The 17,566-nt window shown below is 38.5% G+C and overlaps 1 protein-coding gene across 1 annotated transcript in view; it reads left to right on the top strand.

Moving 5' to 3' along the window:
* Positions 1–9,506, top strand: part of ARHGAP15 (Rho GTPase activating protein 15) — a 630,028-nt gene extending 620,522 nt beyond the window's left edge. The window contains exon 14 of the mRNA XM_023217490.1: positions 9,143–9,506. Coding sequence (XP_023073258.1) covers positions 9,143–9,326 — 184 coding nt within the window. The 3' untranslated portion in view covers positions 9,327–9,506. The remainder of the gene's footprint in view (positions 1–9,142) is intronic.
* The last annotated feature ends 8,060 nt before the right edge of the window (positions 9,507–17,566 follow it).

Raw genomic sequence — 17,566 nt, forward strand, 5'->3', positions numbered from 1 at the left:
TTATAATACTGCTAACGGGACTAATAGGCTCCCCTCCCACCCCCCGCATCCCATGTTATGTTTTAAGGAAGAAAGAGCCATAACTTGATAATGTGGTGCTGGTTCTGAAGATGTGGTTCCCAGCCAGACCGGCAGTACTGCTACCGCTGGGGAACTTGACAGGAGTGCCGTTTATCAAGCCTCTCCCCGGACTTGCTGAATCAGAAATCTGGAGGTGGAGCCCAGCAACCTGCCTTTTAATACCTTCCAAATTATCTTCCTGAAGGGTGAAGTTTGAGAACCACTGATCGCGTTGTTACATTTCTATTATTTTACACTAAGGCAGGGGTCTTCAACTGCAGCATTATTGTCATTTGGGGCAGATAATTCTTTGTCATCAGAGCTGCCTGTGCATTGCAACATGTTTAGCAGCATCCTTTGCCTCTACCCATTAGACACCAGTAGTAATTTCCCACCCCACCTTCTCATGACAATCAAAACTGTCTCCAGATACTGCCAAATCCCTTATAGGTGGAGGGGTGGGGCTTGGGGCAAGGTACAATATTGCTCCTGAATGGGAACTACTGCCTAAATCAATACTCCAAAATGTAGAGGAAGAGTACATCGAAAGTTTTTATTTATCTCACTTATACTATGAAAGCATAGGGCACAATTCATTCTCTTCCATATACGGTAATGATGAAGTGATCTATATTACATATATATGTCATAGGAATTATTCCTGTTAGAATTGAAAAATGCCAGATACAGAATTATATAAAGTGCATTTTCTCAAAGTTGTATGTAGATACATTATATTAACATTTCTATCATCTCTAAATGCTAACAGTGTCATTCTCCTCGAACTCAAGAAATGATTTCCATCACCTTTAGAAATAAGTCCCTCCACAGCATTTCCTACCTCTTTCCTTTGCTCCCTGGCCTCCAGCCAGAGAGCATTCTCTGCTCTATGCTCTGCATTCCTTACCACCAGGTGTACCTACCATTCCCTGCCCGGAACACTCGTTCCCCCTGATATGTGCACCTCAACGGGGCTCTGCTCAAATCTCCCTTCCTTAGAGAGGGCTTCCCTGAGCACTCCATCTAATACATGTAGCACTTCTTACCACTCTCTGCTCATTAGTATTACCTGGGGGTCATTCAAAAATGAAGGTAGCCTGGCCTTGCCCAATATTAAATAAAAGAGAATCTCTGGGAATGGATTCCAGGCCATCAGTGTTTTTTTTAAAGCTCCCTAGGGTCGGTGGAAGAACCATTACTTCTCTTTTTCTTAGCTTTTCTTGAAGTACTTCAGGGCCTGAAGTCACATTTTATATTGCTTTGTGTATGGTTTGTTGTCTGTTTTCCCCACTAGTTTGTAAGCTTCATCTGAGCAGGGATTTTGTCTATTTTACTCATTGCACTATCCCTAATATCCAGAATAGTGTCAAATACATAGTAAGTACACAATAGATTTTTAATGAACTAATAAATGGTTACATCGAGTTACCAGTGTTTATTATACTCTTCTAAAGTTTTCAAATTTTCTCTAATAGAATGCATTTATCATCAAAAAAAGAAATTAAAGCTGATTTTAAAATCTGCCTTTAAAATTTGTGATATATCTGAAGCACAGTCATTAGCACATAGAAGGCATTAACAGTAACAAACAGTAACTACTGTAAATGTTTCTTTTTGGTATTATCTACTATGTCAGGGTTTTGGTTCTGATATTTTTATCTGTGTTTGTTATCACACCTTACAGAACACATATTCCAATTAGAAACCAATTATTAATTGAAGCCTGTGGACCATTCATTTTTTCACTTTTTAGTTCTCACATCTTATTAAATATTCTAAATATTGCTTTAGAGATACTTTAGAATATCACTATAACTCCCAATCAATAAAATATGAAACAAGTGAATAATTGAAAATGTTTCAATCTTCTGCATTGAAATTCATGCAAAGAGGTTCAATAAATGCAAAGAATCTGGCCATGTTAGCTATCAATCCTCAACTGCCATATAACGCTCCTTTGCTATAATATACTTGCGAATTATATACACATAACTTCAAAGCTAATTTTTTGCTTTTATTGAAAAGCAAAAATGTCAGAGTATAGCAATAATTCCTATTGAGGATGATAGTTATTTTGGAAAATAAGAGTGACATGTTTAGATATAAAATTGAAGACTTTTCATTTAAGCCAACAGATATGTAAACTGGCATATAAAAAATGGCTGAATTTATCTTTGAATGACCACCTTAAAACACACAAATGTTAAATGCAACAATACTTGTGAATGCTCTCCTGCTTTTCCAATACTTGAGAATGTTTCTGGCATACAACTATAACTTTAAAGAAGAAGGTGGAATTTCTGCTAAGTCCTCAATCTTATAAAAAGGCCAGTGTAGATAGCAGTATAGTTTGTGCAAATTGAGGGTAGGCAAGCATATGGTTAGCATGGATCCCCCCCCAAAATAGTTATAGCACATAGGAAACATAAGTTGAGCATATTGAAAATTTATTCTATTTTTAACAGCCTCTCTTTAGTTAAGTGGTCAAAGTCACAATTAACATTTCACATGCAATAGCTGAGCTATATTTTGCAAGCCAGGTGTGACCTGATGGCAGGAATACATTTACCACCACACTCTCCTTATTTTGTAAAACTATTCCAGAGTTATGTGTGTTGGAAAATCATGGCATTCCAGAGATAGAGAGGGGAACATTTCTAATACACCTTCATAACTTGAGAGTTGTCCTCCAGGCAATCATGTGGCTTTCAACACACTTTGCAAGTCACTATAGTAACTGCAAAGCACAAACTTAAAAGAAAGTTCACATCCTTAAATCTGTTTGGAGCTGAACTATTATTAAAGGCTTTGGTCTTCTTAATTCAGCATTAATTTTTAGTTGTATATTAAAGTTTTCTTTCAGTTCGAGTCATTTGGCTGTGATTTCACGCGACTAAGAAATTTCTTTGAATTAGCAATTCAGCTCATTTTGGGAAAAACTTACCCAGCATAAGGCTTTTTTGAGAGGATTTCTCTTCCGGGGGTCCAACATCTGTAGCACTGGATTATAAATTGTTTCTAAAATAAACTTAAATTGGTGGATCACTGTTCTTCCCACTTGGGCCTGACAAAAGGTAGCACTCACATTTCCTTTCTTTTATGCTGTAAACTGTGTATCACTTTTCAGCTCTTGCTAGAAAAATGAATTCTTACTCATTTTAAGATTTTATAAACTTGAATTTTACTTAGTGGTATAAGAATTGCTTTTACTAGGAATACATACGAAGTGCTATTGCATGAACAAATTCATAAAATCATATTTTTGTCGGGCTATTTAAAACTAAGCAGTATAAATAAATAGCCTTTCTCAAGAATTGCAGTTTGGGGCCTTTTTTTTCTGTTAGTTAAGCATTCTTAAGTTAGGCACTAAACTTTGAGCTCCTCATGTTGCTTAGAATCAGGTATCTTTGCTACGATTTCTTGGGAGTAAATTAATGATGAGTCAACATACATCAAGAGGAATTCCCAAATACCGACATAAGGTCTAAATATTTTTGGGCCTTCCTGCCCACTATCATGTTAATGTCCCAACCATGTCTTTCCTTTACCTTTCTCATTCAGATTAGTTCTTTTGCCTTTTGGCCTTTGTTTTATCATAAAAGGGGAGTTTCTTTCATTTCTTTGCTAAAAACAGGTTAAATGGTAGCTCAAAATTTACAACACAGTCATGGAGTTTAAGGACCTAATGAAACCTAAGTCCTACCAGAGGGGTGGAACTAGCCAGAATGACCAGAATCTGACTTCTTTCTGAGTTAGCTGGTACAGAACTGTGAAGCCAGGGTGGCATAGGATAAAATTCCTAACATTTTCAGACTTGTATATGGTAGATCCTTAGCAAAACACACGAGAGCAGCATTTCTTCATATACACTCTTCAGTGTTACTCAAAAAAGAGAATCTATGTACAAGATTCAAGTAATTTAGGGAGGACACAAAGATGGGCAAGGATTTTTTTTTTTCTGCAGGACTTTTCAGAGACTTTATACTTTTGTGCCTTGTGAATATCCAAGAAGAAAAAGTGGCACTCAATTTTCTCCAAAACTTTTACGTTGGAATGCCATTTTCATGAAGCATATGAGAGGAATGGTGTTTTACAGAACCAACTTTATTGAAAGGTATTGCCAAAGCCATGGTAAAGATGTATATAGTTTCCGGATCAGATCCACCCCACCAACAATACAACTCAACTAAAGCTCAAGCTACTTGAAGTATACCTGTTTTTGAGAGTTTTCCATCTAAGATACTAAATTGAATTATATTATTTCATGTAAGGTTTTTTATTTCTTCCAGCAGCCTATGCTTCTTTTCTACATATGTTTTACTAGTTGAAACCTTCAGAAATAATCCCTAGCTGTTCCCCCACAGTAAGAGTGAAAATTATGGTTTCTCCTGATGTGAGGTTTCAAAAAAAAAAAAAAAAAAAAAAAAAAAGAGATGTAATAATTAGATATAAAAAGAGATATATAATAATATAATTTTGCAGGATAGTATTCTAATTACGTATTTGAAATTGTGGTTGATTCTCTCTGTGATCCTAAATCAACCACTTAACTATTTAGGAGTCCAGCATGGCAGGGAAAACGTAAGCTTCCATTTGAATCATGACATTTATAACAGCATTAATACATTTTCCCAGACATCTCCAGTTCAGGGGCCTTCTTTGCTGAAAATGTCTATCCCCACATAAACTTTAATATGAAAATGTATTAGTCAGTTAACATGAATTATGTAGTTCAGTATTTGGTGACTTTTACCCCAAATCGATCTTTACCTTCATCTTTTCTAACCTAAAGACAGTGATTTCTTAACACATGAACTACTGTTTGGTTGATATTTAGCAAATAAATTGCATATATATATATGTGTGTGTGTATTGTATGTACATAAATACATATACATGTGTATGTATATATTTATATACATATAAATTGTATGTATATATTTATATAGATTACATATATTTACACATACACACACATTTGAAATAGTGAATAAGCAAGATAGCCTATGTTCTATATAATACTATATCTAACCTTCTTTCTTAATGACTCTTTTTTTAAAAGTTACTACAAGTAACTTGATCTTCCTAACTCAGGAAAAAAATCTCAAGCTGCTGAAAAATTTCACCTGCAATAATGCAAACATAACAGGAATATAAAACTATGCGTTATCTTTTAAATTTACTTAAACGAGATTATTTAAAACATGCATAAGTTCAAGTTTTATTAAAAGCAAATGGAAAACGTGCAGGGAAAGGCACATAAAGGATACAGGTTTGAGGCAGAATGAATATTTTATATTTACACATGCATAAAAGCACAAAATGAACATTTTTCCACAGGAAATTTAGGTAATATGCATTCGCAGAAATTCATTACAGGAGTCCCCCACGATGGCCCAGTGGCTTAGAGAAGCCTTCTCCCAAGGGACACTCAGCCATACAGGCACATGCCTTTCCCCAAGGAGGCACTCGGACACGCAACTCTAGCCTCCAACTCTTTCTTCTATAACTGCATCTTCAATCCTCTACTTTTACATAATCTCTTTCCCCTTTCAAACTTCCTTGGTTCCCTCCCCCACATTTGGCTCCGCTCTGGTTTCTAAGACCAGGTCTTTTGCTGAGCAGGAAAAATATAAAGAATGCTACAGAAATAGTAAATAGTCTAGCCCCATTTCAGTTTTCTTACTCTCCCTTCAAGGCCTGAGTCCCCCTTGAGAGCCTAGTTACCCCTCCACCCACCCAAGCTCCTCCAAAGCTATAGACCCCTTTGCAGCTTCCACTCCCATAAACTCAGACTGTCCCTCCGCTAATGAGCTCTTGCATATCCCTTGATTTTTAGCCTCACCTTTGTGGGTCTCAGTTTTGGCTCACAGATACCTTAATCTCACTGTCTCTGCACCAACTAAAATTATAGCCATAATTAAATAGGTAACTATACCTTTGATCCTGTCAACGTTTACATTATCCTTTTGCCCTTTCAGATTTCCTGGACTCCAAGTCCTAATGTTCTTCTACTATCCTGTTGGCCAAGATGCCCCATTCACCTTTGTACCTTCAATAGTCTTGCTTTTGCTTCTACCTTCTCCATGGCCCGTGACCTCTGAGCCCTATTCTCTGCTAGATAAATCTTATCAATTTAGACATTTGCTACCAATGGGTGAAGTTATTAAAACAACTTTTACCTAATAAGTGCTCAAGTGGTTATTTCTGTTATCTATCTCCATATTTGCCTCTAAAATGTGTGTGTGTGGTGGAATTAATGAAGCAGTTAGTATCACAAAAAGGTATTAATTTAAAACCAAAAGGGAAAAACCTGCATTGCCTGTATTGTGAATCTTACTAATGGCTTTTATAATATGCATATCTGGGAGATGCTCAGGAGAGATGTTAAACTGAGGTAGATAGGCATGTTAAAGAGAAGCAAAGGTCCATTCCACTTGCCCTCTACAGAGAGGAGGATGCTTAATTCACTCAATAGGATTTTGGCAAATGAAAGAGCAAAGTGGCATAGCTTCTTATATTCCAAAAGAAACTTTAAATTTGAAGTCTCAGATAACTCACACTCTAAAAATATGAGAATCCCTTCCAGAAATGTAGCCATGCCAACATTGCTCACAGGTACAAATGCTCTCTGTTTAAAGCAGAAGAAAAGGGAAAATGGGAAGCAGAATATCCTTAATATTCAGTCTAAATTTGAGTCATTTTACCCACGAGAAATGTACTATCACCAGGCTGTCAATTACAATTCTAAGAGTGAAAAACGAAAATTCGGACCTTCTTATGATGGATCGTTTAGTCACGTGGAAGGTGGCAGCGTGAAAAGTTGGCCTGGTTACTAGGGCCAGGAGTCATTATCAGACACTGACAGTGACGCTTCCACAGGTACTGGACTCAGACTGCCTTGGCTTGAACGTCAGTTTGTGTGACACTGGCTGTCACATCACTCAGTCTTCTCAGTCTTCTCATTTGTTGAACAAGCTTAACAGTAGAAGCTACTTCATGGGATTGTTATGATGATGAAATGAGACAATAAAATTGCTTAGAACAATAGCTGATTATTATTAACATTGGTCAGGTCAAATATGCTTTCCAGGCCACAGCATGTGCCATGAGCTTGCTTGGTGGTGGGCAGGTACCAGGCAGTACACACGTGGCATTGGCCCTGCTCAATCTCTTTCAAGAGATGGACAGCATGGCCTCTTGGTCACCGAAGTGGTTCTTCAGAGATTCAGGTTTGTGAAGGGAAAAAAAAAAAATGCAACAGTCCCCCTTATCTGTGGTTTCACTTTCCATGGTTTCAGTTATCCAAAGTCAAAATTCCAGAAATATGCAATTAATAAGTGGCATAGCATTCTGAGTAGCATGATGACTTCTCCCACCTGGGACGTAACTCCTCCGTTTGTCCAGAGTCTCCAAGCTGTCTGCCCTGGTGCCATCATTCATAGAGTAGCCCTCCCAGTTATTAGATCAATGTTGTGGCATCACAGTGCTTGCGTTCGAGGATTCCTTATTTTACTTCACAATGGACCCCAAAGCGTAAGAGTAGTGATGCTGGCAATTCACATATGCCAAAGAGAAGCCGTAACATGCTTCCTTTCAGTGGAAAGGTGGAAGGTCTCGACTTAATAAGGAAAGGATAAAAATTATATGCTGAGGTTGCTGTGATTTATGGTAAGAATGAATCTTCCGTCTGTGAAATTGTCAAGAAGGAAAAATAAACATGTGCTAGGTTTGCTGTTGCACCTCGGACTGCAAAAGTTATGGCCACAGTGCATGACCAGTGCTAAGTTAAGATGGAAATGGCATTACATCTGTGGATGGAAGAGAAACATGTTCCAATAGATAGCAATCCAGTTCGGTGCTATCTAAGGTTTCAGGCATCCACTGGCTGGGGGGTGGGGTTCCTGGAGCATATCCCCCAAAGATAAGAGGGGACTACTATCATACCAGTCTTTCTGCCTCCTGTGATTCAGAGATATGTAGGCCCACTTAGGCCAAACAAAGAGAAGCCTCTAAAGTCCAACCAACTCAACAATGTTCCACACTGAGCTCTGAAGCCAGAGACCCCACTGTCTGGTAAAAAAGTGTTCCTTTGCCTTGCTTTATTTTCTACACTCTTATTTCCCTTGGGTTGAGATGTCTGATAGAATGAAGAGTTTGATATTTCTTAGCACCTTGTCTTTCCATATGCTGTCCTTATTTCCTTATCACTAAAACCCCACTCTTCTGAATTTTAATATAAAATCAAGTAGGCTTCAGCCGTCAGAATAGCATTACTTTTTTAATTATCAGTTTCTAGGATGGGGCTTTATTTTCTTTTTAGGAGTCCTGTGTTGGAACAGGCAAGTCATTACCATTAATAAAACCAAATCCTAGTGTTTCATTGGTATTCCACCTCTCCATAGGATCCTCACACAAGCAAACACATATTTGATTCCAATGGGGCTCTTTTCCTGTGCAAATGCTACAGGATTCTGCATTTTATTGTGGCAGTAAGCTAAATTGGCTGTCCAAATGAATGGAGACACTTAGAATTTTGCCATATACCAAACTGTCTCAGAACCTATCTCCTCTACAAAACACATTCCAGTTAGCATTTTCCAGGAATACTTTACTCACCACTAATCACAAAAAAACTTAATTTTTAAAGGCCTACCTTCAGTTACTAATTGTACAGACATTGTTCTGGTTATTTTGAGTTCTAATTTTTTTTTTTTTTTGCATGCCTCTCACCTGTTTCTTCAATTGTCTCTAAGCATTTTAAAGGCTGCATCTTGTTAACTTCACAGTCATTTTTACTGTTTAATATACTCACTCATTCATTTCACAAATATTTGTGGAGTACTCACAATGCTCAGGTATTATGGGGTAAACAGTTGGACAAGGCCATGTATCCTTTCCCCAAAACTCATAGGTTCTACTTCCATATAGTAAAGTATGTAGGGTAGAAGATTAAATAATGTTGTAATGCAGTTACTTTTCCTGAATGAAAAACCTTTTTTAGTCACTCCAAAGTAACCACAACTTCACTTCAAACTCCAGTGGAATTACTTTTTTCTTCTCTCTCTCTCTCTCTACACAGGATAGTGGCCAAAGCCTCCAAGAACCTCATGTCCACACAAAGCTTAGGGATTGTATTTGGACCCACCCTCCTGCGAGCTGAAAATGAAACAGGAAACATGGCGATCCACATGGTCTACCAGAACCAGATAGCTGAGCTCATGCTGAGCGAGTACAGTAAGATCTTCAGCTCGGAGGAAGACTGACAGACAAGACAAGCTACTGAATACGTTCACATCTGTCTTGATGCCTAATATTTTTACATTTCTGTAAACATATTTCTGAAATATTTTTTGCCTTTCAAGCGACAGATGCCTCATTTTGTGAAAACTTAATGATGATTTTGTGTTTAAGCTCCAAACATTTGAATAAAATAATTGACAATATTTGCTATATGTGTTCTACATTAACCCCTTTGGTGCTATTCCTTCTAGCACTTCTAGGAACACATCATGCATGCCTCATGCTATTAAATAATATGTAAAGAACAGCATATATTCAAAAAATGGCCTTAATGCTGCTCCAGGGAAATCGGGTGTGCGGTTATGTATGTGGAGATATGAGTGAGTGTGGTTGGGAGTAGGGGTGCATGTGCACACATGTGCTTTCCCAAGATCCAGGCTGCCTTAGGCATGACACCATACTGTTACTTGGACACGGATAGAACACAAAGAGGTAGGAAGGCAGAAGCTATTAATTTGTAAATTGAAAGAAGGAGATCTGGTTCACAACCAAAACAGATATATTTCATCTTTCCAGAATATTTCTGTATATATAAATATAGTCCAGCTATTTTCAATGCTATATAGTGAAATTTATAAATATAACATGTTGAATGGCAATTTTTCTCAAGAAAAAATGACAGTTCAAAGCATTTGCCATTGAATTTTTTTATAAATACTATTCATAGTCCCATAAACTCACTATCTTATAAATTAGAAGCAAAATTAGTGTCCTGCAATTTTGATCTTTATATTACACAGGAATTGCCTGACTGCTCATTTTTAATGCTAACATCCATTTTGAATCTTCATCAAACTGTATATCTTCCTTTTGCCTGGCTATGTCATTTTATGTAGAATTTTTATTATGCTTCTGAGGATGCTTTATTGGTGAATTACATTAAATCCATCTAGAAAAATAACTTTTTTTAAAGGCTTTTTTTTTTTTTTCTTTTTTTTTTTTTTTTTTTTTTTTTTTTTTTTTTTTTTTTTTTTTTTGAGGCGGAGTCTCGCTCTGTCGCCCGGACTGGAGTGCAGTGGCCGGATCTCAGCTCACTGCAAGCTCCGTCTCCCGGGTTTACGCCATTCTCCTGCCTCAGCCTCCCGAGTAGCTGGGACGACAGGCGCCCGCCACCTCGCCCGGCTAGTTTTTGTATTTTTAGTAGAGACGGGGTTTCACCTTGTTAGCCAGGATGGTCTCGATCTCCTGACCTCGTGATCCGCCCGTCTCGGCCTCCCAAAGTGCTGGGATTACAGGCTTGAGCCACCGCGCCCGGCCTTTTTTTTTTTTTTTTTCATATGCCCTAAGGATTACTTGACTAGACTTAGATTGCTTTATCCATTTGATGGTTAGTTTCAGTTGTCGTGGATAAACAAAAGGGTAACTGTCTAGAATATATCAAACATTGTTTTATTTTGAAAAGTATGTTCTAGTTGAACACATCTCATACCGGTTTTATGAAAGTATTCTGCTGATAAAAATGTAGACTTATGTTTGACAGCTTTTTAATCAAATTCAAAGGGAATAAATAAAACTAATCCAGTGTGATAAAGAGTAAGTCTAGTTATCGATTTGTTCATACAATGAAAAATAAAGCATGTAAATAAAACGCGTGAAGCACAGATCCAGAGCAAACACTTAGAGCAATAATGAGCTCCACGGCATAAGCTGTCTGATAGCCAGATGTGCAGGCAGCTCCAACATCCGTGGAGCTGCCTGAGGAAGCGGAGGACTTCCTTGTCCCTCTTGAATGTCTTCATTTTAGCAATGGCGCCAGTAAGTGGGCTTGTAGCCAACAAGAGAAGCCACAATATGTGCTGAAGTGCAGTTTCATCCACTATGACGTATACACATACGAAAAGCCGAAAAAGTCACATGAAGCAGACCCGCATGATCTAAAGTCACCAGTAACAGCACGCTGGCAGACTTGAGAGCTTTAAGCGATTCTTATATGTAAAACTGCAATTATGCCTTTCAGACAAACATGGAGACATGAAACAAGAGTTTCTGGCGTTCTGTTTCAAGTCATTCTCATTTCCATGCCATTCCATATTCTCAATTAGGTCTTTCCCAAGACTTTGATTACTTCCCTTTTTGAAATATTGGGGGAGAGTAGATTCAGTCGTTCTAGCATTAAAATCTTATCCCTTCACACGGGTCCATCTTTAAAGTTATTCTGGAAGCATCAGCCAGAGAGAACCAGCAATGAAAGCCAAAGAGAAGTGGCACTACCTGCTTTGGGCAGGGACTCACAGCCCCTTGTCTCTGCTGCTTTCCAGATTTATAATCTTCAAAAGCACCAGCTTCTTGATTTCCAATCTGATGGGATTTAGCCTGATTCAAACCCCAGCTGTGTCCTGTCCCTGCCTGCTAAGGGCATTTAATCAGAGAATGTGTTTCCTCTCTGGGAAAAGGCCATTCCAAGGTGCTGAGCCAAAGTGCCCATCACAGGATCTGACTTAACACACTACAGGCATAAAAAGGGTTACACCAAAAGGTTATTAGATTCCGTAACATCTCAAACACAGTGACGATGGCCATATCAAGTCTTCCATGCTTAAAAACTGAGATTATAAGTATACTAGGGTTGACTAAACGGTTAGATTTCATATAACTGGTCAATATGCTCCAGCAAGAAGTCATGAAACACCAGTGAGCATTTCCTTATCTCCTAGTTTGAACCAGGCAAAATTCTAGGCACTGGTGACACAAATATTAAATAAGACCAAGATTTCTACCCTCGGTAGTTTCAGTCCAGTGAGGGAGACTATCCCTAACAATCACAGTTCAATACAAGATCAGGTGCCTTAGCCATCTTGGTAAGCGTGTAGACCCAGGATTCAGCACCTATATTTAAAGATGCTCAAAATATATTGTTGAATGAATGGGCAAACAGAACAGAAGCTCTTCCAGACATATTAACAGTGCTCAGTGGTTGACAAATGCCAAAAGACTCAATTACAGACAGTAACTCTCTGATTCTGTCACAAAGTCACATGAAGCTTCATCGGGAAGGTAAGCTTTTCAATCTAATCTTGACCAATGAATAAGATTCACCAAAGAAAAATGCAGAAGACACACCAGGAAGCAGCAATGGCATGAACAGAGTCATGAAAGACCTGGTATCTCCAAGGAAAAATGAAAAGTTTAGTGAATAAAGGGTGAAGTGCATGCCTAGCAATTTTGGAATACGAAGCTAGAGAAAGATGTTGGGATCAGATATAGGCCATGATAACATATTCAGATTTTATCCTGTAGGCAAAAGGGATCCCATAGAGGTTGTAAAGCCAGAAAGCTATAGAGAAACTTTGTTTCTTAGAGAATGTCTAAATTCACCAATGGGCAGGAGAAAAATTAGTTTGAGGAGACTAGCATTTTCTCGTGTATGTGTTTGTGTGTGGAATAAAATTATAATCTTATATTCTTAGGGTCAGTTCTAATTATGATGATGAAACATTTTAAGAAATTATAACTTAGTCTGTAGAATGGAAACACAAGTCCCTAGAAAATCAAGCTAGTTATTATGTCCCGTTTCAGCATGCCTTTACCTACCCAGGATATCGGAGGTTTCCTCTCTTTCTTACTGACACAGAAAGCTTCTTGGAGATGGTATATATTTCATCTTACATGTTGACAGTCTGACTTTCTTAGCATGTGCCATATGACAGGATCACCGTGCCACAGCTAGTAATTGAAAGCCATATGATGGTTCTCCCTATCCAATTAGAAAACAAAGGATCCAATTAAGAAAAAATTTTAAAAGCTGTTAAAAGGAAGCAGTCACTTGCCAATGGTGCTGTCCTTACAGTTTAACACAGCTAGAAATTGACCTGTACTTCTCTTTTCCACATTTATTTTTGTGAATTATAAGTTAATCACCCTGTCAATTCCTAATTAAAAGGCCCTGCAAAGATTTTCAGCCAAAAAGGACTGTTGCTAAGGGTTCTGGGTCAAATTGCTCTGTTGTCAAAAATGAGAAATAAAACCAAAACAACATCAACTCTCTCCCAGGAAACTTACATTTTAATACTAAAAAATGAAGACTTTCTGGAAATACAATAATCACATTTTATATTTTCAACACTGTTTGATCTTATCTTTAGAACATAGATGGCTCCTTTTTTCTTTCTTTAAACCAAGGGTTGCAAATTCAGATGCCTAGTGGGGCCAGGCAGTGATAGAAATGAGTCAAGAGGAGCAGGCAGCAGTAGCAGCTGTGGAAAAGTCAAGCTTAACGCCTGGCCAAAAGGGTCAGCTTCTCCTCAGCTGGAGCTGATGTTGCTTATGTGGGAATGTGGGCACAATGTTGCCAGACCTTCAGCTCTTTCGTGAAAAGCCAGAAATTCAGGATCTTATGTGAAATCTGATTTTTAAGGGCACCAAATAAAACATAGCTCAGCGGACTCAGCCCAAGGACCTCAGTGTCACAAAGCTTGCTCCCCAGAAAGTGGTTGCACATGGAGCAGATTGTGGGGATGAGTGAATGAGCCAGAGCAATGGGGAAGAGCAGAAAACCTGCACACTTTGCACTTAGGAGAACTTGCTGTGTAGACCCTGAGCAAATTATTTACTCTAGCTAGGTCTCTGTTTTCTACTTGTCTTATTTTGCCTTTCCGGCTATGTAATGGAATCATATGAAGGAAATTAAAATGGGTAATACACCATGAAATTCCAAGTTATCCCTAAAAGATGTGGATGATGGATTTCCAGTTTATTAATAACTTTATGTTCTGAAAACAATGAGAAGGAAGGTTGGGACCTGACCCAAAAAAAAATTCTGAATGCCATACTAAGATGTGTTATCCTAAGTCTCTATTCAATTTTGAGACCCTGAAGGTCTTTTTTTTAGCGGGGAAATAACTTTATCAAAGCTGTAAAGATTCTCATGGCAACATTATGGAGTGGAATTTGAAGCAGGAAGAAATTATAGGCACCATTGCCAGACAGATTATTGCTACAGGACTGTTAATGCAAGTCTCAATTCAGAGAGCAGCAGCAGATAGAGAAATTGATATTATGGTGCATCATGCTATTAAACTTCTTCAGGGTTTTACCTGCCATCTCTTCATTATGACTGCTAAGTGCAAAGACCATCTGTTGTTATGCAGAACTCCCATATCAGGTCTGTTTCTGGCTTACTTGCTGAGTTGCGATGAAGGTTAATTCTAGATTCTGGCAGTGATTTGCCATTTGACAGTAACCATCTTAAGCTATTTTGGCCAAGTCATGCCCAAGTCAATGAGTGTGCATGCTACCAGCATCATCCCCAGATAATCATAGGGTTACTTCTGTCATACCTGGCTCTGACCTCTCCCTCCTTTTTCTTGAGCCAATATTGTTCCTCTGGCCACCCAGAGGACCATCAAGAAATGAGTCATGGGAAGACTCATTTTTATTAGCTAACATTTATAGAGCACTTGTTATATGCCATGAACTGCAACTGATATATATTGTTTTATTTAATCTTGATGACTCTACGGAGGGAGACACTATGATTATCCCTGATTTATATTTGAGGAAATTGAGAAGAAAAAAATAATGAAATTACCAAGTTCTTGTAAGTAGTATGTGCCAGGTCAATATTTGAATCTAAGTAATATGGCCACTGTACCGTATGATCACTTAATTAGGAAAAGACACTGAAAAAAATGTAAGTGCATAAACATCCCCAGATATTCCCACTACTTGTGTGGGTGCCTGGTCATTCTCCTGTTAAAACACCTGATGAAAGTTTCACTTTCATATGAATTTTCTTAAGAGAACAAGAGGGATATTATACAATTTTTTGAAAGAAATACAGTGTAACTTTGTTCTTATGAGTAGATGGCTAATCTCATTCATGTTATTTCTATAATTCTAATATTTGTGTAGCATTTTGTTTGCCTACATGTTTTGCAGACATTGTACTAATTTTTTTACTGCATTGTGGAGAGGACAGAACAGAAGCCTCTTTACCCATCTTTACAGGTACCTGTAGGGGTAGCTTTGACCGCCCGTTATGTTGTATTATGCTGTGTTGGATCATATTTATCAGTGTCCTGTTAACATCTATCATATCTTACTATCTAATATTGTATTGAACTTAAATCTGGCCCTTTAGGGGTCCTGTGAAACATGAACAAAGTGGGTCCCAGCAGCCTTCCTCTCAAATATAATTGAAAAGGAGGCAGGCATCAAGACATGCCATGTCTCATGCTGCCAGAGAGTGATCCTGAATCATTCAAATGATGTGAATACAATGAACATTTTGTACAAAAAGATGACAATTTTCTGCAGCAGTGTTTCCAAATGAAAATGTATAGCTGTCTTGGTAAGAGACTTGAAGGAGGATACACACACACACACTCCTTATAGACTTATACAACTGAGTTTTGCTATTTTGTGCTTGAAGCAAAGCATGCAGGGTCCACAAAATTCTTAGGCCATCAGCAGGATTCTATAGAATACTCCTCATTCAATAAGGAGAACGCTAAGAAAGCAGTGAGAGTGCCAACAGCATGCCTGTGCTTGGGGCTCCGTACACACTTGGTGCATCAGTGAATCAAGACAAACACCCAGACCACTAGCACCATTAAATATGATCCACCGTCAGGTTTCCTATCAAGTTAAATGTAGCATATTATGTGCAGCCAAATCAGTGGTATTTGTGTTGACTCTTAGTCCCACCTACACAAGGGCCATCAAACAGACATTCCTTCAGCCACCTCTCTTGAAGTGCAAATCCCCAAGAAATGCTGACTAAATCACAGAAGCAGTGGAGAGATGTTAAGATTCACCAATCTAACTCATGCAAGTCTGACAGCAAATGTTGATGTCCTGCTTCCAGTCAGCTGGGAGGAGGAGGGGGTCTTAGGCATCTGTGACACCCAGCAGCATCTTCTACCCCCCTTCCCTGCACTTATCAATGTGTGGTTTACATGTCAGACAAATGCTACAGGGCCCAGGCATTCCGACCAACATATGAAAATCTCAAAAGCCAAGAAATCTGGAAAATACAAGGCAGTGGCCTAAAAATCCTCACTTTCCTCTGGCACCATTTTAGCTAACAAGTTTACTTGACACACGTGCACACACACATGCGCACACACACACTGGAATTTTAAGAGCAGAAATGTAACCATTGTGCTAACCATTCTCACATCACTCGCAAAATGTGTTCTAAGTCCATATTGTGCAGCATACTTGAAGACATGTGGATTTTTCCACATCATTTGGTGACATTTTACACAGTTTAATTTCTGCTCTTTCTTGCTAGACCCTACCTTTTTTTTTTTTCCTCTCACAAACATTCCACCAATGGGATTTTCTTGAGCATTTTATCCTGGGCTCAGATTCCTCCCTTTTCTTCAGCATCTACTTGCATCGCTGCTACACAGCTTTGCCATGATGTATCTGTCAAATTTCAGCCTCCCAGATTGAAAAGAACGGGACACAGGTGTTCAACTGCCAAGGAGAGAAACCAGGTTAATGGAGTAGGGGCCAGCCTATGGGACATAAAGGGAAACCTCACAACCAAAGGCAGAGGCCAACATGGAAGACTCCAGAGAAACGTGGTCCAGCTCAAGATGTTCCATTCCTCCATTCTCCTCACCAGATCAGGTGAAAGGCAGCTTTTAAGTTGGAGGGAGTGAGGAATACAATTGAAACCAAAATTGGTTTGAGCTCACTCTTTTTCTAGCTATCAGTTCTGAGGTCACAGTCACTAAAACTGGAAACTTAAAAATGACTTCAAAAAGGCAAATGCTAACTAGATTTCACACTGGATTTCATTTTACTTGGAATTACAGAAAGAATGCAGGTATTAAATACACTATTTCCTGTATACAATAAGGTTAATTAGTAGTGAGGGATGGAAAATCAGTGTAGACATAACTCTTTTCGACAGGTATCAAAAATAATCCCCTGATCCCTACAGACCCCAGCTGCATTGAAAGAGGAGTAATATAAAAGATTCTTTAAGCACAAAATTTTCAAACATTCTCCAGGTGTCCCCAGCACCAGTCTAATAGGCCCTGAGCCCCCTGTGCATGGGCTGGCTCCCGCTCCATTCCCTGGCTCTAACTTAAAGGCACAGCTACTCACATTGAATTTTGAGGTGCTGCAAAAAAAGCTCTCCATACAAAGCAGCTGGGATTGCAAACGGAGACAGAGAGGAGAACAAAAAGAAGAATATATTGTGTCCTGACTGAATCTTCCCTAAGCTCCTTATCAATAAGGTTAATAA

Source organism: Piliocolobus tephrosceles, chromosome 11, assembly GCF_002776525.5.
Source record: "Piliocolobus tephrosceles isolate RC106 chromosome 11, ASM277652v3, whole genome shotgun sequence".
Taxonomy (NCBI): Eukaryota; Metazoa; Chordata; class Mammalia; order Primates; family Cercopithecidae; genus Piliocolobus; species Piliocolobus tephrosceles.